Here is a 25795-nt window from a genome sequence, read left to right as displayed (position 1 = left end):
TTGTTCCGGAAAAGGTCAGCACACTGTTCAGCTCCTGCTCAGGCTTCCTCGGGATGCGGTCTGACTTCATTATCGGATATTTATTTATTCTGGGAACTCCCTCTTTCCAGCCAGCAGCTGCTCCAGCCACACCTCCAATCTTGGCCAAGAACCCAAGCCCTTCAATGAGCCACAGCACTGATTGGCTCCCATTGGCCTCTATTTGTTCAGGCACCGAAGGCTGGGCCAGCTCTGGATATACTCCCCCTTCTACCCCCCAACTGCAAAACAGTGAGCTCTGCCTCCTTCGGGGCATCAGCAGAAAGTCCCCAGCGCCGGATTCTGCCAGAGCCTAAGAAGACACCCAAACCCTCTGATGCTGAACGAAGGCCTGAGACTCAGCTGACTTCATGTGAGTTGGGCAGTTTACTTCTAGTGCACCCCACATCCAGACTCCAATTACCTAGTTGTCTCTATCTCAATGGTTCCCTCCTCTGTTGAAGATTCTGATAGGCTGCCCACTTAGAGAATGCCTGCAGAAACTTTGAGATGGTCCAGAGAATGTGAGCAACTGTCCTGCCTCAGAGTCACTGTTTTCTAGGATCTCGTCAAACGCAGGGAGGGCGGCGATTGGAGGTTATAGAACTCAGGGGCTGGATCGCTTCTTGGGAGGTCATAAAAAGTTAATTTTGCAATCCTTCTCTGGCTCCTGAGCTAAAAGAGCAGATTCAGAAAAGGCTGGGAGATGTTTCCAAGTCTACTTCTCAGTCAAATAAAAACTTGAGAGAGAATGGAAATGACCTTGGTAACATCAGCAGGGACAACTGAGGATGAGGTACCACAGTTGTAGTGAATCACAGGCTGGCTGGTTCCTGGTGTCACGGAGGGCCCGGAGGAGGCAGGCCCTGTTTTGTAGTGTGATCTGACAATATTCTGGTAACATGGAAGGAGACTGGAAGTTTCTGGAATGTCTTATCGTCAAAGGGAAACAAACTCTAGCCCTGAGAATCCAGGCCCGCTCTGCGAGATGAGAAACGAGGCTGAGCCTTCTAAAGCAAGGCCTGTGTAAGTCATAGGTGGCTGCAATGCAGGGGATACATCTTCATGGACTGTGGTCTCAGAGGTCCAGTTCCATTAAAATATAGACCAAGATCCTTTGCTTCCATTCTGCAAAGGAACACTTAGGGTCAACGTGGGACACTGCCTTTTGGAGGGACATAAGCTCCTTCAAGAATTTGACAAAAACTAGCAATTCTCTCCCCAGAAAATTCATGTATGTGCACATATAAACACACACAACTTTGTATCTAATGGTGTTAATGGTCCTTGGAAACACTGAAGCCCGTACCTGGTATAAGACCTCAAACACTGGGTTTTAATCTTTAAGGAAACACCTAAATAATACTGCTAACAGCCCCCCCCGCCCCTAAAAATTTTTTTGGCATCAACTTATATACTTGCTGTCCCCTCTAAGAGTTGTGCTATATTTCTATAGTTCGGTCTATAACACCAGGGAATCCTCCTAATTGATTCCAACTCATCAGCTTTTGTGCAACTTCAAAAGGTTCAGCATTATGGCTGGGAACACAAGCTTTTTGGAGGAATGAGAAAATCAGGCTTCCTGGACTTTTTACTCTTTAATGATGTGCATTTCCATCTTTGATTACATTTAAAAGAAAAGAAAAAAAAAACAAAACACCAAAATATCCCAAGAATTTCTGGGTCACAAAGACCTGGTTTTGAGTCCTAGCTCCGCCGCTTGCCAGTTTATCTAGTTCCCTAGGTTCTTCATTGGAAAATGGAGGCATAAAATGGACTTTATGGGGCTGTTGTGAAGATTAAATGCAAAGTACTGAGCACTGTGGCTGGCACACAGGTGGGGTTCCATAAATAGTTTCTGTAATTATAATATTCTCACTGTTTCTTGGTACCAGATCCTTGATTCTAGTCCAGGAGTGGACAGCAGGGCTGTGGACATTCAGCAGTAGTTGATTCACAAGAGCCTACCTGCTTCTCCTAACGGGCATTCATTACCTAACTGGGCAGCATGTGACTGTGTGAGTCATGGGGGTTCTGAACTCAAAGGCAGCTGTGGTGCTGAGCCAGGGCTTGGCTGAGGAATGGAGCAGACACAGGCATGTGGAGGAGGCAGGCTGCAGAGCCAGCACCCTCAGTCACTCTTCAGGGCCAGCAACAGGGCTACAGGGCAGAGTGAGTGACCCAGCAAGGTCTCAGGCTGGGGTCACTAACCCAGACTCCTACACAGCCAGGCCCACTTGTAAGCAAGCTGAGGCGCATGAAATGGTCTCTAAACTTGCATTCCTTTGAAGTAGACACCAATCAACTAGGAATACCCTTCATTTCCACAAAGAAATATGTGCTAAAAACCCTAAGCCCCTTGGTCTAATTTTTATTTTCTCCTTTTAATAGATTCATGGATCTATAAAAATATGTCTCCACTGTATAAAAAACCATAAAGCAAGAGTGATGATAAGTAACAACTGAATTTATCCTCAGTATCAGGAGGTGTTTGGGACGGCTGGGGTCTGGTGAATGGAGCAGTACCTGCCTCATTAGACAGCAGTCCTTACTCCACAGGGAGCTGCTGCCCCGTGAGGAGGCAGATCCAGTACTGCAGATCTAACCATGTTTCCAAGAGAAGCTAGAAATCTAGATATTTTTTAAGGATACCCCTGGTATTTAAGCGTTTCAATATTTTCAAGATATAGTGGACTGAAAGGAAACTCATCTATGGGCCTTATCTGGCCCTCAGGTTGCCCATTTATAACCTTTGGTCCAGGAGCTGAAGGAGATGCTGCAGTGAAGGCAATGTGAAAAGACAGGTGCCTAGAGAAGTATCACATGTCCTCGCTTGCTGACTTTGCTGCCACACGGGGACTCCAACACCCTGGGCAAGAACACACTGCATGGACGAGATGCTCTGGCCAAGCCCAAGGTCCCTCAGACCCCTCTTTCAGCTACACTGACTCCACGCTTCTCCCCTGAGTGTCAAGTTCCCATGTTCAGCTGCCAACTTACCATCTCCCCTTGGAGGCCTAGCAGGCCCTCAACTTAACATGGCAGCATCGGCACCTGGCTTTGATTCCTTCCTTCACACTTGGTCCTCCCTAACTCCACAAATGGCATCACTACTTCCCTATCGCTCGTGCTAAAAAGATGGAATTCTTTTTGTTTCTCACTCTCTACACCCTACCCTCCAGGAAGTCCTGTCAATGCCATGTTCAAAACAGATCCAAAACCTGACTCCCCACTACCCTCCAATACCTCCCCAGTCTAAGCCACCCTTCCCCCACCCAAGCCGAGATGGTACAATAATCTCTGAAGGGTCGACCTGCTTCTTCACAGCCTTTTCTCTTACAGTAACGTCTCCACGAAGCAGTTGGTGGGTTTTTAAAACATACACATATAGATCAGATCATATGATCAAAGATCACATGGCTTCTCCAATACAAGCCATTATAACCATGACTGACAGGTCTTGAGAGTCTTTAACATCCCTGTGGTTCCTTCCTCTACTTCATCCAGGCTGCTGCTTGTGCCACCTCCTCAGGGAGACCTGTGCTGACCGTCCCCTATGGAGGCTCTCTCCCTTCCAGCCCCGCCCCTTTCAGCCATGCACTCCATCCCTTAACTGACGCTTCTTTATTTTTCTCCTAAGGACTTACTACTAACTGAAGTTTCTGTTATTTTCTGTCTCCTCCCCTGGAATGTGAGCTAAATGATATCAGAACTTTCGTCTCTTATTCTGCAATGTATTCTTACACCTACATCTGTGCCCAGCACATAGTAAGTGCTCAGTAATTGCTGGGCTGGAGGAAGTGACAACAGATCTGTGTGTAAACTTCTAGTGGCTCAAGCCAAGGTCTGACCCAGCTGCTGACCGGGAAGTCTACTCACTGATTGAGGAAGGCGAAGAGGTATCTCATGACGATCAGAGTGGTTTTGGGCAGAGCCAGGAGGACTTTCCGGATGTGCAGAGCTCTCTCCTGCAAGTTGTCCATTGCTGAAAGAAGAAAGCCATGTGTTACTTCCACTGTGGCTGAGATCCCAGGGTGTAACGGTAAGAAGAGGAGCCTACTACCGGCAGGTGTAATACAGAGAGTGGCAAGGTCAAGTCTATGCAACACTGGTGCACTGTTCAAGGCATTTCATCCCTGTGGCTTGAGGGGTGGGGGGATATGCTGGCTCCAGATACTTACCAGGGCAGGACTTAAGGTATATGCTCCTTGAGCACAGAAGGGTTTGGAGATATTCCCTAAGGATCTACCCTTTTATTAAGACAACCACAGATAAGGAACTACCTGTAAACCTGCTATGACTGCTCAACACCCAGCCTTGGAAGGCCTATGTGTGAGGAGGGAGGGAACCTGGGCAAGTCCTGTCCTGCTAGCTCTACCCATGCATCGTCTTATCCTTTGCACAGGTCTGGCTTATCTTCCCCTCCCTATCTGCAGTGCAGATGAGAAAAATGTGTCCAGAGACAAGCAATGGCTGCCCATGTTAACAGTGATAGCTAGGAGAAAACCAAAGAAGTTCCCTGACTCTTGCTATGAACGGATTAATTACAGGTATGGCCCCAGGCCAGTGGCCTCCATCATGGCCAGCTTCCCACTTCCTGTGGGCCATGTGGATATTATGAGTATCTTTTTGTAAAAAAGAAATGAGAAGCAGTGGATGAGGAGCATTCTCAAGGTATCTCGTACTGTCTTGATAGTCCTGGTCTACTTAAGATATTCAACCTAGGCCCAGTCTTAGAAAAAGACAAGAAAATAGGAGGGATGCATGTACTTGCTCACCCAAAGAACTCATTCCCACCAGACTCCCACAAATAGTGGGTCAACAAGTAAAACAAGAGGCTCCTGAATGCTCAGGCCCTTTCCTCTCGGAATAACAGAGGACAGTGCTCAGGGCATATGAGTCAAAATGGAAACTCGAGGTGGGGGTTGGGGAAAGGAGATTTTGGTGGATCTGGGGAAAAGGCTGGTTTCTCCATTTCAAAGGCACTGCTTTCTCCAGCCTCTGGAGCCACCAATCCAATGAAATGTGGTTCTAGGATGACCGGTATTAATCCAACTTCCCATGGATCGCTTTAGAGCAAGAGGCAGAGAACCTCGCAGGGGGATAAAATAGACTCTCTCTCTGTGAAAATATATTGCTTTTTTTTTTTTTTTTTTTTTTAAATGTTTTATTGATTTTAGAGAGGAAGGGAGAGGGATAGAGAGATAGAAACATCAATGATGAGAATCATTGACCAGCTGCCTCCTGCATGCCCACCACTGGGGATCAAGCCTGCAGCCAGGCATGTGCCCCTGGCTGGAATTGAACTCGGGACTCTTCAGTCTGCAGGATGACACTCTATCCACTGAGCCTAACCGGCCAGGGCTATTGCTGCTTTTAATGCCCCGAGGGTTTTTATTCCTAGAAGAACGTGTATTAAAATATCCACCAAGTAGCCGAGACTGGTTTGGCTTAATGGATAGAGCAACGGCTTGGGGACTGAAGGGACCCGGGTTCGATTCCGGTCAAGGGCATGTACCTTGGTTGCGGGCATATCCCCAGAAGGGGGTGTGCAAGAGGCAGCTGATCGATGACTCTCTCTCATCGATGTTTCTATCTCTCTATCTCTCTACCTTCCTCTCTGTACAAAATCAATAAAATATATAAAATAAAATAAAATAAAATATCCACCAAGTAAGCATGCCATGTGCAGAACAACACACAGCAAATAGTTGCAACACCTATGCTTTCTCCCTATGTATCATGAAAAACACAAGCACTGATGTATCAGCTTCCAGAACTGAAAAGGACTATGTCTTATATATGAATATGAATGTATTTTACTAAAGACAAAGACCAGAGAAGCAAAGGAATTTAAGGTGAATCAGGAAGAAAAAACCCAGGCACGCTAACTGAAATGTCATTTTCTCCCTCCCCTTCCCTCCCCTCCCCTCCCCTCCCCTTCCCTCCCCTTCCTTCCCACCCAAGGGATAAAGGAGTGTTGAGGAGGAGAAAAACCTTCAGTGAAAAAAGAAAACATTACTGCAAAGTTTATGAGAAAAAAAAGACCCTGTAGAAATTTCTCTGTTGCTACAAGACCCTCTGGCCCAAAGACCAGTCTGAGGCCAAGACGATACTTACTCACGCAGGTCATCAGGTCATGGAAGATGTCCTTGGGGAAGAGAGGGTGTTCCAGCCCCCGGAAGTAAAGCTTCAGGACGCCAGCTATGGAGTCCATGTCATGGTCATTCTGGTCCCCAGCCAGCGGGTCCTCTCCTGATAGGCAAACCCCCCCAAAAGCAAAAAGGGTGAGAGAGGCAAAACACATAGGATGAAGCAGAGGTGGTGGGGGAGGGGTGACCTAGTCAAGTTCTTCATCCCAGTCCATCAGCTCTTTGTCCAGCATGGCGGCATGACAAGGGTGACCTAGGAACTGAATAAAGCAATGACTGCATAGGCTTGGGTCCCTGGGCCAGAGGAGTTCAATACGCTTGTGCCAGACTAGCTCAGGGACAGTCCCCATGGGCTGGGGATAGGGCACAGCAACTGGCTCTCTGAGAATCACGAAACCAGACTGGGCCGGAGCTCCTGGGGGAGGAAAGCGAGGCCAGGGAGGCCAGCCCCTCTGCGATGCTCACACTCCTCCTGGCCTGCAACAAAGGATACCTACTTGCGAGAGAACAATCATGCTGGAGCTCCCTATGGAAATTTCCTAGCAGATGTAATTAGATTTAATGATTGGACCAACCTCAAATTGAAACTATATATATCCATTACAGTGACGGAAATTGCCAAAGCTTGCCCATTACCTTAATAGCCCACAGAATAATAAATGGGCTACGATGAACAGGCATATTAGCCTTGATATTAACTACCACCAAAGGTTCCGGGTGAAGCCATATACTGCCCAGACACCATGGTTAACTTCTTGGAAGTTAACATCCAGGAAACAGGATGAATGGAGCTGAGAAGGAGGCAGCTGAGATGGACACTGCCATCTCCCTGCGTATCTAAGGAGAAATGTCTTTAACAGAGCAGGTGCCAGGCTGAAGAGGGAGGCGAGCTGGCTTTCCAACCTCTGGGTACCTCTCAGGGAGAAGGAGTGGAGCCAATGGTCGGGGTGGGGGGGGGGGGGGCAGGGCCTGGCAGACATTTGGTCTTATTTCCCAAGAGAGGTTTTCTCACCTCTCTCAAAGGCGTTTTTGATGTCATTCACTTCCACCTGGGACCCTGACACCCGGAAAATTCCTTCATGCTGCAGACCTGAAAAGTCAGGGAAAAGTGATCAAGAAAAAGCAAATTCACACAGCTCCAAGTTTAGCTGCACGTCCGCCTCTGTCAGCCAGCGAGTATCTAAGCAACCTTCTCTCCCTTCTTCAGGCCAACGGAGAACACATGTGCAAATTCAATTTAACTGAACAAATGTTTTTTGAGTTTTTTTTTGGTTTGTGTGTATTTTTTTTTAAAGCTACAATGTACTTTTTTTTCTTTTTTAAAATCAACAATATATTTATTTGTTCAATCCTGGAATACATATAAAATGGCTTCAGAATTGCTAGCCCATATCCCCATGAAAATAATGACCATCCATGTAGATAGCCAATAAAATATTAGCTTTTGAATTCATCCTCCCTGTATTTCTTCTTGCAAAAGTGAGAGGACACATGTATATTCTTACACCCTCTTCTTTCTTGCATGAAAGGTAACATGCTTTATTATTCTTATTTTTTAACTTTCATTTTATTGGTTTGAGAACGAGAGAGAGAGGGAGAGGAGAGGGAGAAAGAGAGACATTGATTTGTTGTTTCACTTATTTATGCATTCATTGGTTGCTTCTTGTATGTGCCCTGAAAAAGGATCAAAACCACAACCTTGGTGTATGGGGACAACTCTAACCAACTAAACAATACAACCAGGGCTAAAGGCAGCATGCTTTAGATACTCCTTTGCACTTTACTTTTGCATTTGACAATATTTCCTGGAAGTCTCTCCAAGTCATTTACTGGAGACCCTCATTCTTTTTTGGTAGCTGTACAGTATTCCACTGCATGGATATACCACAGTTTATTCAACTACTTTTCTATAAAAGGCATTTAGGTTGTTTCTAATATTTTGTAATTCCAAGTGATGCTGCAATAAATAAACTTGTGCATAGGTAGTTTTATGCTGTTGTGTATCTTTAGGGTAAATCCCAAAAGGATTGCCGATCAAGAGACAGGTGCATATGCAGTTTTGCCAAATTCCCCCACAAAAGGTTGTAGTGATTTGCATTGCTGTCAGCAACATGTAAGCACACACAAAAACATGATAAGATACAATATCCAAAACCCATCCACTTCTCAGCTCTTCCACAGCTAACACCCTGGCCCAGGCCACTGTCCTGTCTTCCCTGGGCTACTGCACTAGCCTCCTATAAAAAATAAACCAAAAAAAACCCCACACACTCCCTGTTCAGAATTCTCCAATAGCTTCCCGCTCACTCAGGAAAAACCCCAAACACCTACCCTAGCCAACGAAGCCCTGAAGTATGACCATTCTCCTCTCCACTCACTCTGTTCCAGCCACACTGGCCTCCTGTGTGCTGGCCCTTGCATATCTGTATTTGATGTCCCTTCTCCCCAAATACTTTTCCCCAGATACCCTCATGGCTCACTCCCTTCCTTCCTTCAGGACTCTGCTCAGATGTCATCTTAGGTGACCCTAGGCTTTTCCTGACCCTGCCTAGAACAGAGGCCCTTCTCCATTCTCCATCTCCTCACCTCAATTTACTTTTCTTCATGACACTCACCAATACCTGGCATATTATATATTAATTTGTTTATTTATGGACTATACAAGGGATCATTTATTTATTTGCCTTTTAGTAGAATATAGGGCTCATGAAAAAAGGAACTTTTTCTTGGCACACAATGAGCAACCAATGTATATGTCTATTGAATGAATGAATAAATGAATGAATAGAATGCATGGATGAATAAATAGGAGTGCAGATGCTCTTCTTCTTATTGTCCTTTAGGCACAAATAATTCTTCCTCCCATGAACTTAGTTTGGACTTATCTTTGCCAATTGCTTGGCCATTAATCATTACTATCTTGTGAAATTTCTTACGCTGCTGTTCTGAATTACTAAAGCTTATCTCTTTTTAAGTTTTCACTTGCTCATTTATTTTCTCCCGACTGTATCATAAAACCAGGGAAAGACAGCAACATTGTATTGTCCCTGTTTTTGTTTTCCTGTTTGGCAATGCATGCCGCCCAACATGAATCAGGGGCTTGATAAATATTTGTTGACTGTTCAATAGCGGTGTGAAATGCTGTTACTTCAAATGACTAGTGATAAGATGAAAAATTGTAGCTGATTAGAATGGGGTAAGTTGTAGGCATGCTAACATAATTACTGTTTCAAAAATGAACCAAGGCAATGTCTCCGTTTATCAGGAAGAGGAAGGAGACCAGCAATTATCTAGACATCTCCTTGGCTCCTAGAGGGCCATTCTGTCCTTTTTTTTCCTGTAACTAGACAGGACAGCACCTAAAAACAGTTTCTAATGCCTAGCTCCTAGAAATCTTCATAGCACTAGCTCAGATATCGGTGCTCTCTAAACACTTGTACACTTAGTAGATCAATTTTCTGGCAGTTCACCTCTATCCCTAAATTCTGTCCAAGCAACCAAGGAGCTGGTAAAGAAGGAATGGAGTTTCTGAGACTGAGCTTTATCTAAGTAGAAGACAGCGTGATTTGATTCGAGGCTAGAAGGAGCAAGTCTCAACCGACTCTCAAGTGTGGGCTACCACTTTAAGAGCAGCTTCTAACTATGCTTTTGGCGATGTTGTATACAGTGGGACCAAAAAGAACAAAACTTGAATGTTTTTAGGAATTAATGCAACATTACAAAAGGAGCTGTCTGCAAAGCAGTCTGATGCAAAATGCCAATGTGACATAACGGTGAAGGCTGTGCAGTGGGAGATTCTGACATGTGCAAAGATGGTGAGTAATGGTGAAACCACCGGCACACACCATGCCAGCTGTACTAATTCACATAACAGCTGTGATCTAAAACTCACTCACAAGCTAGAAAAGGAAGTGTGGCAAATGACTGAGGCCTTCTGGGTCAAAACATGTGATGTCTTTCTCTCAAGGGGTGTATGTGTGGCCATTCTGAAGTAAAAATACTACATGAACAAATAGAATTTTATTCCTTGTCTGAGAATGTCAGCATGAGAAGTCAGTCTCTAAACTTACTGATGAAAGAATTCCTGGAAGTTTTTTTCTGACTTTGCAAATATGAGCAAGGCTAGCACCCTGCTTACCGTGTCTGCTGATAAACCGGATACAGCTTTCCACCACCAGAGGAATTGCCTGGCTGGAATCCTGAAAAGCCAAAGAGAAACACGTTAGGATCTCTAAACAGGGATAGCCTAGGGTCAGAGAAAACGGGACCAAGTGTGAGGAACCTGTCTCAGCTGGTCAGTGGCTGGTCCATCGAAAAGTATCCGGCTTCTCTGCCCTTTAGGCTCCAGCGCTCATACACAACAATCTGCTTAGAATGTCATTCAGATGCCTTAAGTCCAGCATGTCCTACATGAAACTGATCACCTTTTATCCCAAATCAGATCCTTACTCTCCTCAGCCATCCAATCAATACATTTTTGACAAGTTTGCCTCCTAAATATCTCTCAAATCCATTCCTTTTTCTCCCTCTCTACTGCCACCAACCCAGTTCAATTCATTTTTTCAATCCCCACCCTTATTGTCTTCCAAAGCATGCTCTTCTTCTTTTATGGAGTGGTTAGGTGATCTTTAAAAGTGTGCATCTGACTGTTTACTCTCTAGGCTAAACTCTTTGAAAGACCCCTCCTGCAGGCTTCTCAGATGTCAGTCTTTGCTCTGCCATTTTGCTATACAACCCTGAAATTTATTTGTTAGCTTTCCGTTCTCACTAAGGGGGAATATACCACCTAACAACATATTAGATGTGGGTAATGAGAAGAAAAGGCGTCAAAGATAAAATGTGGGACTTCTGGGGCTGTGAAGAATGGAGGGTCCCAATAAGAGAAGTAAATACATTAGGGGAGGTGCTCCGGGAATTAAAACATGGTGGGGAAGTTGAGAGACTGATGCTACCCCAAGAGGGTGGGAGGTGCTATCTTGACTCTCAAGCAGCAATGTCCAGCAACCAGTTAGGAGTCAGATCCAAAACCAGGCTGACAACACGATGGAACAAGTGGAAACTAAAGAAAGGAGAGAAAGGTTCACTAAAGAAACAAAGTGACAGGGAAAAGACTATGGAGAGAAATAAGAAGGCCAAGACTGGGGAAATGCCTGAATGTAGAGGACTGGACAAAGAAGGGCCGCCAAGGAAGATATGGAAGCCACAGGAAAGAGGAAACACTGGGCTGAGAGGCACAGGGAGAGTTTGGAAGCATCTCTTTTTGAAGAAAAGTCTGAGATCGTTTGAACCTAGGGTCAAAAAGTCTGAGATAGTTTGAACCTAGGGTCAAAAATGACTGGAACCCATTAGGGACATCACAAAAAAAAAAAAAAAAAAAAAAAAAAAAGCTACCAGATTTATCCTTTTGTTTGGCTGATTTGTAATAAGCAAACAAATATTTATTCCCTGGTTACTTACAAGAATGCTCATCACCCAAATTACTTACTATTTACCCTCATGACTATCAGAAAAACACTTCACTAATCCACCATTATATTTGAGCTGTTAACAAATACTGGGGCAGCAGAATGAAAATAAGGTCTTTATTTGATTGGGGCTTTTGGTGTATCCTGGAACTTTTATGCAAATCTAGCAACAGGCAAATATGCCTGGCCTGCAACTGCTTATGTGCAACAGGATGCAAGCAGATGGGTGCCATTCCTCTCCATGGCGAGTCCAACCAGGTGTGCAAACCACTGCCAAACAGTGGTCTCCGGCACTCCTGCAGCCAGAGTGGAGGTGTGAAGCCCTTGGGCATACTCTCTATCCATGATTAGGAGGCCCAGTCCAAGAACTGAAAAGAACAAGCTTCGAGTTCAATCCTATTCTTAAGGGGGAAAAAAGACTTGCTTTCTCTTTAAAAGATCCACTGATTAATTTTAAACGCATTAAGTTATCCCTGGGAGTCAATCCATTCTTCTCATTTCAAATGAAATTATGGCAGAAAAAGGGAAGAAGAAAAAAAAAATTAAAGGAACAAGAGGAAAGAGAATTGCAATGAACTTTCTATAATTTTAAAAATAAGTAATTGTATCCAATGGCGGTCTCATTAAAATGAGATCCAAAGCAGAGAAGGCAAAACAAAACAATACAAAAACCTACAGTGACAGCAAAGCTAAGACAAGGGAGGGCTATGTCATCTGGGTCCCCCAGCTGGATGACCCAGCCAGCTAGAGCCATCAGATCGGCTGAAGACCCTGCTGGGCTGCCAGCACCACAGAAATGAGGTGGTCTCTATATTCGATTATCTCCCTGTGGCAACAGTCATTGTGATTTACCTAAAAAGAGTTTTTAAAGCCTGGATCAGCTTTCCCCTGAGTCTAAACAAAGACATTTCTGAGCTCTTTTCACCTCCTCCCTGCTAACTGCCTACTACCTAGGTGGTATGAGCTTAGGAGATACAAAATAATTTCAGTATTTGCCATGAAGAATAAATTAGGAAGTCAAATTTGCTACTGCAAAACACAACTCAATTAATTTTTTTAAACAAGCTCAAATGCTGTTTAGATTGTATTATCCCTTGATGTAGATTATCCATCCACTGCTTTCTAAGATCTCCCCTAAATACAGGTAATGAGAGCTAGCAGCACAGTGTCAGATTTTAATCCAATACTGAAGATCCTGTACAAAATTGCCTGCCTATCAATCCTCGGTCAGACTTATCTTTGCATTTTTAGGATGTCTTAGAAATACACGTAGGATGACCACACCACTAGACACAAGTATCTGCAAATATAAGCAAGAGTGCCTGGAGTGGGTAATTGGCTACTGGGAGCTTCTGCCCTATTGGTACAGATGTATGAAGTGTGAGGCCTCTCTCCTGGCCTTTGGAAGGACTGACACAAAGGGCAGTTCTGGCACAATCTGCTACAGTCAAATCAAACATCACTATGTAAGATGAACAAATCAGAAAGATCATGCCACTCTAGCTAAACAAACTAAATCAATGAAGTTGCCATAATATTAAACACTAGAAGCCTAGTGCATGAATTCGTGCCCAGAGTGGGGTCTGGCCGACCCACCCCAATCGGGGCCATTGGGGTTGGGCTGGCCAATGGGAGGGGCTGTGAGTGGTTGGTCAGCTGGCCCCACCCCTGACTGATTTTTTTTTTGGGGGGGGGGCGCGATGTGTGTGTGTGTGTGTGTGCACGCGCGCGCGCAATTGGGGACAGGGACAGCTGGGGGGAGGGGCCAAGAGAGGTTGAGTGGGAGGGTCAATAGGGGCTCCCCGATTGGCTGCCACACTGTGCGTCATAGTGACTGGTAATTCCTGTCGCTTGGCTTTTATATATATAGATGCTATGACTACATGGTACATTCCAAACACAGGCATGAAGTCAGATAAGTGTCTGTCTTGCCTAAGGTGGCATTCCATAGATGTCAATGGGAGATTATCATTTTTCACACCAGACCAGCTTGGCTCTTGCTGGGCCCTTACCTGTTTCCTCACGGTTGAGCTGCGCCTGTGGTTGAGATCAGAGAGGACCAATCCAGCAAAAGGAAGGAAAAATAAAATGGGGTTAAAAACAGTCTGTTCGGTGGTTAATGAAACAAGTCGCATTATTCTACTAAGACCCAGAAATGGCTCAAAGACTCGATAAGTTACTTTTCAAACAAAACCCATTAAAGCTCTTTTCACAAACATACAGAGTCTCTGCTTTTAATGTCTGTCACCATTCAAAAATCAGAATAGAAAGGACTTGATTCAATTTGCAGTAAAAAAATATTTGGGGTTGACAATAAGATCTCCCTGCAAGGAAACACTAGTAAACACCAAAAGAGGCTACAGATTTCTCTCTTGGAAATACTTCAGCAAAAGAGAGAGAGCAATTTTCCTTAAAAAATTTAGAGGGTAGAGTGTCCAGATATGAAAGAACCTTGGGGATCCTCTAGCTGTGTTTAGCCTCAGAGGCTTTCTCCAAAGGAATCTGACTCAGAGGCACAGTGCTTCAAGGAGTAGGAGCAGCATTGCCTTGTCTGACTGAAGGTAGGGGCCAGGGCCTACCCACTGGGCTCTCTCTGCCCCTTCCATCAGGCTGCCCTGATGAACCTCTCTAGAACCCTAGAGCTCCTCAGATCCAGTGCAATGTTCTTTGTCTCATAGATGAGAAAACTGGAGTTCAGAGAAGCAAAAGAGCGGCCCAACGTCACAGTGAAATAACACAGCATAAGGGAATTCAACTTATACTGGTAAGACTCTCTTGCCATGAAGATACACTCCACAGAAATCTATTATCCTGGTTCCCTCCAGTCATCGAGATTAATGGAACCTTTATTATAATCCACAATGACAAAACGATGAAAGCCAAATGAAGCTATTTCTAAATAACGAGCCTATGATTGTAAATGGCCTCATGATTATTGTGTGTGTTGGCAGATATAAGTGGTTGATATAACGGGCTAACCCAGGGTCTCTAAGGAGTCCGGCTATTAAAGCTCCTTCTCCAGTTAAATCAGCACATGTTTAGGCATCTGAGAACTGTTGGCTGAATGAATGTCTTGTTTTCTGCCAGCTCACGAGCTTTCTCATAGCAGCCCCATCACTGGGAGGGAAAATATTTGGCTGGGGTGGGGAAGGAAGAAGAAGGTGGAGAAAGATTGGGAGGGTTGCATACTTGTACACCAGGCCAGGATTTCTACCAATGCTGTTTGGCAAGACAATGCAATGTAATATTTCAATATCCAACAACAGCCACTAATAGGGGCTGTCATCTTTTCTCAAATGCTATCTCCTGATCTTCCTTCTCGGGGTCAGAGACTTTCCAAAACCCACATGTTTAAGTCTAGCAGCTGAGGTTAGGTTACCAGGATCCTCCCTCCAGAGTGGAACATTTCTTTTCCTTGCAATGTAGTGGCTTCTGGGAGTTTCTGAGATTATTTCAGCAAATGGTAACTCCCCATCCCTCAATTCTTTTCCTAAGTCCCAGCAGATCTCACTTCCATTTGGGGCCAGGTGGTGTCAGCAAGGCAAAGGGAAAATGCAACCTCTGTCCTGGGCCACTCCTTTGCAAAGCCATCTGATGCCTTTGCAAATCGATGCCTTGGCTCTTTATCAGGCTGGGACCTCCCTAACCCCAGGCCTGATCCCAGGTCTGTTCCCAGGTCTTCCCAAGTCACACCTACCTGGCCAGACTGCAATCTGTCCTCTGACCTGTTGGAAAGACAAAAGCAAAAAGCACATGTTGAAGCAGAGGGTGAAAGAGTGAGATTTGCTTCTGGGAATCACCATGCAGCCCGTCTCCCCAGAGAACCTCCATTAGTATCAGAATGACCAGCCTTCAATGCAAAAGAGAAGAGGAGCTTCCAGAGCCCCCTTCTGGGCGAGGGCTGTTTCTGATACTTGTTCCCAGCCCAAGGCTGCAGGTGTCCCCAAACCTTAGGTTTGCCTACTCTGCTTCCAATGAGGTGGATTTAGGGGAACAACAGCAAGGCAGCCACACGTTAGAGGACCTTCCTGTAGGTGAAATTTAGCTTCTCTTCTGTGTACACTGTGTGTGTGTGTGTGTATGTGTGTGTATGTGTGTGTGTGTGTGTTGAGGAGTGAGGAGGAAGGGACAGTGAAGATATGAAAGTTCTAGTTTTAAATTCATACTAAATTCTGTTAGGTTGGGCTGGGGTGGCAAGAGAAAAATGAGATTCAACCCTGACATTGTTATAAAACTGTGGTTTCTCAATTCAGTAGTGGATCCCAATATTAAGTTTAATGAGTCACACCCAGCTTTAAAACATGGGATTGGAAATCTCAATGTTCATAAGAAGTATCTCTATGTTTTGTTTTATTAAAAAAAAAAACAATGCATGGGCCATGATACAATTGATGTTGCTCTCTTTGGGTCCACAGTTAACCACACCTGGTCTGTATTAGACCCATATTAGATAAACCAGGGAAAACCCAAGCAGGTCCGGTGTGGATAAGCTCCCACACCCCTCATCTGTGCTCCTGGAAAAGCAACTCCAAGGGCTGAGAGAGGGCAGGGCTTTTTCTTGCCTTTAAAGATTGCTAATTGTTGATTACAGTTCAGCTCATCTTGAGAAACACCCTCCCCCACCCCTAACAGCCTCTCATTACTAAAGGCTCAGCTTTCATCTGCAAAAATATTATTCTGAGCCATTATTTTCAACATCTGGCCCATTTCCACTCTGGAATATTCATACACATCAATTATCTCTCGGTGGCAGGAACAAGGGGCTCTTGTGTTATGGTGACAAATACATTCAGAAGGCAGGGGCATGACGACTTGGACACAGGAAGACCTATAGCTGTTTTCTTCCTTACTGCTAGAGCTTGTCATATTCAGATGAAGGCAATTTGCAGCACTAATGAATGGTCACCAACCTTCACCCCTCCACAGCAGCACATCTGGTGCATGCGCAAACCCATTCTCTCTCACACACAGGCTCCCCCCAACTCCCACCAGGCCCTGTTCCCCATCTCACTTAAGGGCTATGCTTCAATTATCTTGGCAAAAAGAAATCATGGTTATAAACTCGCTCCAAATAGTGCTGGGCTTTCTTTCCTCTGATTCCCCGTGGAGCAATCTGATAACCCAAGAGTAAAGATTTTCTATCAGCAAAGTTTGGATCTCAAAGCCCAAATCTGTTCAGCATGAGTCTCTTGGGTGGTGGGGAGGAAAGAGAACAGAAGTTGCCTAACAGGCTTTCTTCACATAAAAGAAAATGCCCGGAAAAAATCACGATGTCAAAGACACGAGAGATGAAAGAACCATCTGGGGGGATTGTCCAGGGGAGGAGAAGGACAGGGTGCAAAAGATGGTGGGAGGCTCTGGTAAGAAAAGCAGAGCTCTGATTCCCGGGGCCAATGAGCCAATGAATGCTGTGTGCTTTCCTATACTCTGCAGTGTCTGAGGAGTGCTCAGATCTTATTTTACAAGGTTGGACTTTGTGCCAGTGCAGGTCTGTCTTGCACTGGTGTTACCACAAATGCCCCGTAGGCTCCAATTTCCCATCTTTAAGTGAGATTAGTGGGGCAGGAGGAGGGGCCGGCATTCAGAGGCATCCCCAACCTGGGAATCCCATTAATCATAGGATGCTGAGAGACCTGGGCAGGGTGCCAAGAACCCCAGGGAAGCTTCTCTTTCAACCTCCGCCTTCTGTTTGACAGCTGAGGAGAAAAAGTCCAGAGTGCCAGTCCCATTCTCTGCCTTGCTACTTCCCAGGCTCTGGTTAAAATCATACTATGAGACCAGACCATCCATTCAGCACCTTGGCCTCGGCAGGGCCCGGGCAGAGAGAGGGCTGCCATGTAGCATCAGGGCTGCTCAAAGCAGAAGGAACCCGATGCCCTCCTGTGACGCTACAGAAAGCAGCAGTCTGTCCATCACTGTGCCTTCGAAACCCCTCTCTTCTCCTCGGAGCAGCTGGGCAGCTCACCTCCTGGCTCCCTCCCTTCCTGCTCCAGCCTCAGTCCTGCCACAGAGGAGCTGAGAGTTTTCACAAAGTGTCTGGAGAGTAAGTAACTCCTCAGCCTTTTACCCAGGTCACAGCAGAGGAGGCGCAGGAAGGGGACCGAGTGGAGAGCAGGCACGCTCCATTTAAACAAATAGACGATGCACATTAGTGCTTCATTAAGCACCGGCCTGTTCCCATTACTCAAGCAGCCATCTGGGGAGCGTGCTTCCACATCACGGGCTAGAAAAAGAAGTGCATTCACACAACCAGACCAGGGTTGGCTTACGGTAGGAGGCTCAGCAATACAGCCCAGGGCTGGGCCTTCCCCTCCATGCAAACCTCCAGCAGCGCCCCCGCACTCACTTTCTCCCAGGGTTTTCTGGAGAAGGTCGTGCTTGGCTTGCAGCTTGGTAATGAGGTTCCTGCCCTCCAGGTACTCCTTCATTTTCTGTAGGGGAGGAGGAGGAGAAAGAGCAATCAGACTCCTGAAGGAAAAAAAAAAAATCACAGATGTGCAGCTGTACAATCCCCTTCGCAGAGAGCACTAGGTTTCTGACCCAATTTCTACCAGGTTCATTGTTTATTACTTTACAGCCCTGATCATCGGGACAGCTGCTGATTTTCATGGAGTTCTGTACTGGCCGGTGTAAGAAATCGCCTTCTACAGCCCCTCATTCATCTCTTCAGTTCTACTGAAGAGGAGCAGGGGGTGTAGGCACTGACTGAGCCTGGTCTTCTTGGTGTGAGGACACACATCTGCCACTGGTCACCTTCACTGACATCCAGCCCTGCCCCTCCCCCCCGCAGGGTGCATTCCATCACACTAAGGAGCAATGCCTACGGCAGGCGCAGCCCCCACCCCAGCTGCAAGCCCAGCATGCACAGCATCTTTGTCTGAGCCTGTCTTAATCAGCTTCCTCCTCCATCTGCATGGAGTCTTTGTGGAAAGCCTGGGATTTCTGAGCTTTCAGGAGGGACTGCCACGCCCCACTTGCATATGCACATGTCAGCAGCTCCAAACACAAGACGGCAATGCCATCTTCTCTCACAGTTAAAATACTATCGCTATGCTGCATTTCCTGATGTGACCTCTCTCAACCCTTGAATGCCCAGTGAATTGTTAGGTTTTCCTGGACAATTCATCAAATCTTCAATACAGCTCTATGAGCTATTAAGGTCATTATCCCCATTTTATGAATGAGGGCACTGAGATTTGGAGAGATTAAGTAAATTGCTTAAGGTCAAACAACGAGTGAGTGGTAGAGCCAGTATCCAAACGTGTAGTTTGACAATACAGCCTGTGCACTTAACCATTATGGTAACATGCTTCCTTTATGGTACAAAAGGAGAACACTGCATAGTATCAATTCTTTGTATACATGTCAATATATGCAGCAAATTAAGGGTGTTTAGAGCACTTCAGCACATATTCTCTCATTCAACTCTCACAATAACTCTGTACAGCACAGTAGGGAAGGCATCATTACTGTATATTCTTACAGACTAGAGGCCCAGTGCACAAACTTATGCACCAGAGGAATCCCTCAGCCTGGCCTGTGTGATTGGGCCAAAACTGGCTCTCTGACATCCCCCAAGGGGTCCCAGACTGCAAGAGGGTGCAGGCCAGGCCAAGGGACCCCACTGGTGCACGATCAGGGCCGGGAAGGGACGTGGGAGGTTGGCCAGCCAGGGAGGGACCACGGGAGGGCTCCAGGGCAAGTCCTGCCTGTCTGGCTCAGTCCCAATAGGCCAGACTACAGCAGCAAGCTAACCTACCAGTCAGAGTGTCTGCCCCCTGGTGGTCAGTGTATGTCATAGTGACTGGTCGACCAGTCAACTGTCTGTCTCCTGGTGGTCAGTGCACATCATAGCGAGCGGGTGACTGGCCTTAGCATATTATTAGCATATTACACTTTGATTGGTTGAATGGCTAATCAGATGATTGAACACTTAGCATTTTATGCCTTTATTATATAGGATGAAAGGATGATCTTGGGTAAGAATGTGTCAAATAAATTGCTGATCACTGCAAGGCAGTCAGTGGAACTGTTAGGCCTGGATCACGGGCCTTTGGCCTCTTAACACAGCTGCTCATGGGATCTTCCTTTGCCTTGGTGTCTATTGCTGCAACAGCTCATCTGCCAGTCCGGGGCCAGCTACACATGTCTAAACTCAGAAGCAATATGGTAGTGTTTCCCTGGTGTTATGTGAGATATCTGAGGGGCTAAGTGAATAAAACATTTTAAATTATAATAGTTCTGTCTTTCTTTTAATGTATTACACAAAAAGTATAAATGCACATCAAGGCTTGGATTTTATGTCTATTACCACATAGGATGAAGGCAGAATGAAAAGGTGAAAAAATGTGAGCTATGTTTATTCTGTTTGTTTCTGTACAGTGTGAACTTTTAACCAAGAGGGTATTTCTTTTCTCTCTCTCCCTCTCGTTCTGTCATGTAAAAACAAAGAAAAAAGCCTGGGTCCAGTTGGCATGGCTCACCGGTTGAGTGTCAACGTATGAACCAGGAGCTCATGGTTTGATTCCTGGTCAGGACACATGCCTGGGTTGTGGGCTGGATCCCCAGTAGAGGGAGTGCAGGAGGCAGCTGATCAATGATTCTCATCACTGATTTTTCTCTCTCTTCTTCTCCCTTCCTCTCATAAATCAATAAAAATATATTTTAAAAAATTCAGGAAAAAGAAAAAAGCCTACTCTCTATGGGAGGCCCTCATTGGCCCTCCCATGTTCACCCAGAGGCTCCTCTGCAAATCTCTAAGACTGTACTTCTCACACCGCCCTGTCCTGGAGGGTTTATTTCTCCTGTGTCTTTCTCTTTGGACTGCCTCCTCCCTATGGTCAGCGACCATGACATTCATTATTCTTGGCATCTCTGATACATAGTACTGTGCCCACGAGTATTGTGTAGACACTCAATAAATGCTTGAGATATGGGTAAGTAAATGAACAGGCTCACTGTCCTCTGGATAGAACCTTCCATAGCAGTTATGAATGAAGCCTGCAAGTGTGCCCCTACTCTCTCAATTAAGTCTAGTAAATCCTACATCAATTCATTTCTGTTGTTTTACGGGAGACCTGGCTTCCTTTGTTCCTTTGTGCTTTCGCATGAGAACATCTACGTGAAAATACGCTTCCTTGTCACCTTCCTCTCTCCATCTGCTCCAGCTGCCAGCTCACCTGCTGTCAGTCTTCCCTGGGTGATATCTAACCCCCACCAATGCCTAATTGTGAGGTTTGGAAGCTACTTCAGGGCTCAGGGGTGAAAAAGCTGCAGGGAAACACCCTCTGCTAACATCTGAATCTCACATCCTCTTTGGAAGGTTATCCCAGGAGACTCAAAGGTTTCCTAATGAGGGAAAATTTACCAGGAAACTGTAACTCTTAAAAAAGACCAGACTGCTCAGCCACAATTCTGAAAGGTAATGGATGCAAATTCCTTCCTTTCACTCAGGTTTTTACTTGTGATTCCGGAAATCTTTTTTTTTCTTTTCTTTTTCATTTATGTTCACAGTTCACTAGTTAATTCTGGCTGTCACTTGGTGAACTGTTAAAATAAATAAAAATCTGATAAGAGGTATGATGGATTCCTTTTTTTTTTTTTTGGTTCTATTAAATCCTAAAGGACTGAAACTGTGTCTAGGTGTGACCTGCATCCCTAAGACTGGGAAGAATGGTTGGGCTTTTCCATTTCGGTAAGCCAGATATGAAGATAAAAGCATCCTAGAGTTCACAGGTATGTTATTTATCACTTCTCTGTCCTGCCCATAGCCAGCACTCATCTGTATGAGAGAGAAGCTGGAGGGATAACCTGGCTTTTACTGGTAGAATTGAGTTATTATAAAAGCTTCAGTCGCTGCTGATCAGACACACGTGAGAAGAGAACCAAGACAGCTGAAGGCAAGGGAGAAATAGATGGCTTTTCAATGCTTTCTGCAGACCAAGGCCAGGAAAATAACAATTTATGTGGAATCTCAAAATCCCTTCCTTGGACAATACAGTCACTTTCCTTATTTAAAGCATGTTCCAAATATTAGGTAATTAATTTTTTTTTATGCCAATGCCCATTCCCTGCTTCTTCAACAAACATCAAGAATATTAGCAAAGGGATGACCTGTGTTTTCCTCAATGGAGGAGAGAAAATAGGGCAGTTTTCTATTCTAAGTCACCAAATTCCTGAACATAGTCTAACCCTCTCCCCAGTTTTACACTCAGTGTGATCAAAACTGAGAATTTATTCAAAAAGTAGCGAGGCAATAAGTTTATTGGGTGGTTTTGTTTTTTTGCCACTGTGAACCTCCCATTTTGTTTTTATGATCTGAACTTATTTCTTAATATATTCATTAAAATATATATATATATATTTGTATTGATTCAGAGAGGAAGGGAAAGAGAAAGAAACATCAATGATGAGAGAGAATCATTGATTGGTTGCCTCCTGCACGCCCCCTACTGGGGATGAAGCCAGAAACCCAGGTATGTGCCCTGACCAGGAATCAAAACGAGACTTCCTGGTTCCTAGTTCGATGCTAACCATACTGGCTTGGCTTAATAAATTTCTAATTGGTTATCAACTGTCAGCAATGAGTTTTATTTATTGAAAAGTATTATTATACTTTTTATTTCTGAGCCCTCCCTCTCTAACATTTTGGTTGCAGTAAAATGGAAAAGCCTGAGTTGGAATATTCTAATCCTACCTTTTACCAAGTCTTCTAACCTAGAGCAAGTCACTTAATCCCCAGAGTCTTAGTTTCCCTATCTGAAAACCGAGAATAATAATATCTTTTTCACAGGTTGTTGAAGACTATGATTATTAGCACAGAGTCCTGCCATTAGCAGATACCCAAAAGCGTTCCTTATACTTGAATCATCTGCTCGTTAACCTAAAACAGCCATGCCCTCCACTTCTTTGCTTTGTGCTAATACATAAAAAAGAGATCTCTAGCTGAAACCGGTTTGGCTCAGTGGATAGAGCCTCGGCCTGCGGACTGAAGGGTCCCAGGTTCGATTCCGGTCAAGGGCATCTACTTTGGTTGTGGGCACATCCCCAGTAGAGGGTGTGCAAGAGGCAACTGATTGATGATTCCCTCTCATCGATGCTTCTCTCTATCCCTCTTTCTTCCTCTCTGTAAAAAATCAATAAAATATATTAAAAAATATAAAAATAAAAGACATCTGTCTTAAAAAAAAAAAAAAAGGCACAAGAATGCTTTGCAAATTTATTTTAAAATACCCCTGCCCTTTAAATATGCTTACCACGGAGGTATGAAATTCATGGGCCTTATGGCTTTCAGCCTTGGATTTAATCTACATGGAGTCAAGACCATAAGTACCCACTGCTACAAGGGGCGGGGTAGGTTGGAGGAGGGAGCCATGTCCACCAGCCCCGTGTGCAGAGATACACAGATGTCACTGCAGTGGCTGCTTCCCCACCATCAGGCACTCACATTTCCCTCCTCCCTGTGAATTTTTAAAGCAGGAAACAGCTGTCAGACTGTATAAATAAAACAGCAAGTCTTTACATGGGAGCACATCTCCCACTTTAGTTGACAGGGCAGGGGCAGTCATTCATTTGTACCTCCTTAGCACACATTACTGAATGCCTGCAGGAGAATCTATAATAATAAAAGTGTGATATGCTAATTAGACCAGAGGTCCTTCCGGACGAAGCCGGGGCTCTGAAGGAAGCCCGGGTCCCAGGTGCCAGAGGGAAGCTGGTGCCAGCAGCCAGGGGAAGAAAGGCCTACTCTTGCATGGATTTTGTACATCGGGCCTCTAGTACCAAGACATAAAAATATCTCAAACCACCAGGTCCACGTCTATACCTAGAGCATTGCCATGGCCAAGGCACCAACTCCTCTCCTATTCCCTTGCCCAAATCAGTCCCCAAGAATTCAGGTAGTCTAGTTTTGTATATTTTATCAGCTGTAATCCTTAACCCCTTCCCATTGCCACCTCCATACAGGAAGTACTTAGAATAAATGCCAGCCTTACAAGCTTTGACAGTCTTTGGCCAATCAGTGAGCATTACTCTCTATGAGCAGGGAATTGGTTATATATGTGATGGTACATCCACCCATACAATGGAATTCTGCACATGCATTAAAAAAAGGAGGCAGGTCTGGGCCCGAGCTAGGTAGCTCAGTTGATAAGAGTGTTGTCCCAATATGCCAAGGTTGTCAGCTCAATCCCTGGTTAGGGCACATACAATGAATGAATGTATAAATAAATGGAATGACAAGTCTTTCTCCCTCCCTCCCCCAACTCCCTCCATCCACCTTCCCCATTCTAAAATCAGTATAATTAATTAATTTAAAAAGGAGGCAGGTCTTTTTGGACTAATATAAAAATAACGCCCAAAATAAATTAAGTAAAAAAAAAAAGAAGTATAAATAGCATACTTTTTATATTTCTATTTATTCTATTTTATTACATTTCTAATGTAATTCTATTGTACTGAAGGATATGTCAGTGGTAGTCTATGCATAGGATCTCTCTGGAGGGACACAGAATAAGCTGTTTTTAATCACTTGGCAGAAGGGAAGGTATGGCTGGGGGGTCAGGGATGGGTAGAAGCTTGAGTTTTTTTCTGTGTGCTATTTTGAAATCTTCAAAAAAATCTATTTTTTAACAGTCACAGTGAAAAAAGGCAATGGGGGGAACAGTGGACATTGCTGGGCTGTGTGTTATAGAAGACAAGCAACACAAAGCCAGAGAGCAGGGCTCGTCTCCTCACTTAGGGAGAGAAGAGGAGGGAGCTGCTGAGCGGCTCTAAGCCTCTCCTTCCCAGCAGCTTCTTCAGCAGGTGGACAGAGAAAGCCTGGGCCCAAGACCAGGCAACAGGAACCGGAGTTCTCATGTAAGTTCCTGTTGAGGTTCCTTGGACAAGCTACCCATCCTCTCTGGGTTTGTTTTTTAATTCTTTCAATGAGAAGGTTTGTTTAGATGGTATTTAAAAATCACTTCAAGCTTTAAAATTCCATGCTAATTTTTCTGGGACTTCAACAAATGCTTCAAATTTCCAACTGAAGTCATCTGAACAGATCTATCTGATGAAAGCTTTCCTAGGTCTTTGGGCACAATACGGAGGGAGCTAGGCCATGATAAGGAACCTCTTCCCAACTTTCCAAAGGAAGCACTATGGGATACACCATTCTGCTGTTTATGAAGGGCATGGGGAAAAACATGGCAATGTTTATGGAGGCAACAAACTAAAAAAGCCCACGAGCAGTTGTGTAGGCTTTGTATGGTTTGGCAAGCACAGGCAGCCATCCTGTTTAACATGCATATCCCCTTTTCATGAACGTCCATTTCACCACTCCCCAAAACACGCTTTTATCATGAAATGAATTAACTGACACATTCTAAGCAGTAGTCACAAAGTAATGAACTCTCTTGTAAATCTGTTATTAGACAAGTCCGGACAAAAAAACGTTCCTGTTAGCCAAGGAAATTTGCACACAATTTTGATGAATAGCACTATGGCCACAAAAGATAGGAAATGGGTTAGAGAACATCAATGCAGACAGAGGGGAAAGAGCGGGCAGGATTTGAGAGGTCACCCGTTTGAAGATGGTCATTCCTGTTGCTACTGAAAGTCAATTTTGAATAAAAACATTACATATTCATTTAAAGCCAAAAAGGAAATCTGACAGCCTTAAATACATATTTTTAAGTCCAAAATTTCTTATTTAATAATTACAAAAAGGAAATCTTCTTTAGTGTAATATGATTGGGTCAGTTAAGTACTATTATATCTAAGCAGTCCAGACAGACCCACCAAACAATCCTATTATTAAGAGCCTCGTGTTCAACGACATCCTGAGATAACGAAGCTTGGAGCCCTCATTATAGTCAAGAAGTTCTCTTAATAGCTAATCCAGGTTTTTGCATTTTTTATGCTTTTGCACATGCTGCTCTTTCCTCTCAATTCACCGCCTAGTTCATGCTTCCTTCAAGATCAAGCACAAAAATCGCTTTGTGTGTGATGTTTCCCCAACTCTGTTCTTCCTGGTCACCACTCTCGCATTTGTGCAGTGTGCATGTATGCATTTTTAAATTTATATATACTTACATATGTCTTTAATTACAAAAATCAATCTGACATACCTGTTTAGAAATATATAAAGTGAAAATGTAAGCTAACCTTTCATATACCTAA

At 44.5% G+C, this 25795-nt stretch overlaps 1 protein-coding gene across 17 annotated transcripts in view; it reads right to left on the bottom strand.

Moving 5' to 3' along the window:
• The window catches only part of SRGAP2 (SLIT-ROBO Rho GTPase activating protein 2), a 222602-nt gene that overhangs the window by 18182 nt on the left and 178625 nt on the right, over window positions 1–25795 (bottom strand). For 16 of the 17 annotated variants that reach the window (XM_036442547.2, XM_036442550.2, XM_036442553.2 and 13 more), the window contains exons 10-16: window positions 17982–18066; window positions 15333–15360; window positions 13648–13672; window positions 10309–10369; window positions 7183–7260; window positions 6139–6273; window positions 3898–4003 (exon numbers count right to left, since the gene is read on the bottom strand). In XM_036442547.2, coding sequence (XP_036298440.1) covers window positions 3898–4003; window positions 6139–6273; window positions 7183–7260; window positions 10309–10369; window positions 13648–13672; window positions 15333–15360; window positions 17982–18066 — 518 coding nt within the window. Of the gene's footprint in view, window positions 1–3897; window positions 4004–6138; window positions 6274–7182; window positions 7261–10308; window positions 10370–13647; window positions 13673–15332; window positions 15361–17981; window positions 18067–25795 lie in introns of those variants that run through there. The other variant, XR_004988751.2, reaches the window with a different exon arrangement.

The sequence above is a fragment of the Pipistrellus kuhlii genome, unplaced genomic scaffold (genome assembly GCF_014108245.1).
Source record: "Pipistrellus kuhlii isolate mPipKuh1 unplaced genomic scaffold, mPipKuh1.p scaffold_m20_p_18, whole genome shotgun sequence".
In the NCBI taxonomy this organism is placed as follows: Eukaryota; Metazoa; Chordata; class Mammalia; order Chiroptera; family Vespertilionidae; genus Pipistrellus; species Pipistrellus kuhlii.
Note: the sequence above shows the minus strand (reverse complement) of the source record. Positions and strands in the feature narration are given on the sequence as shown.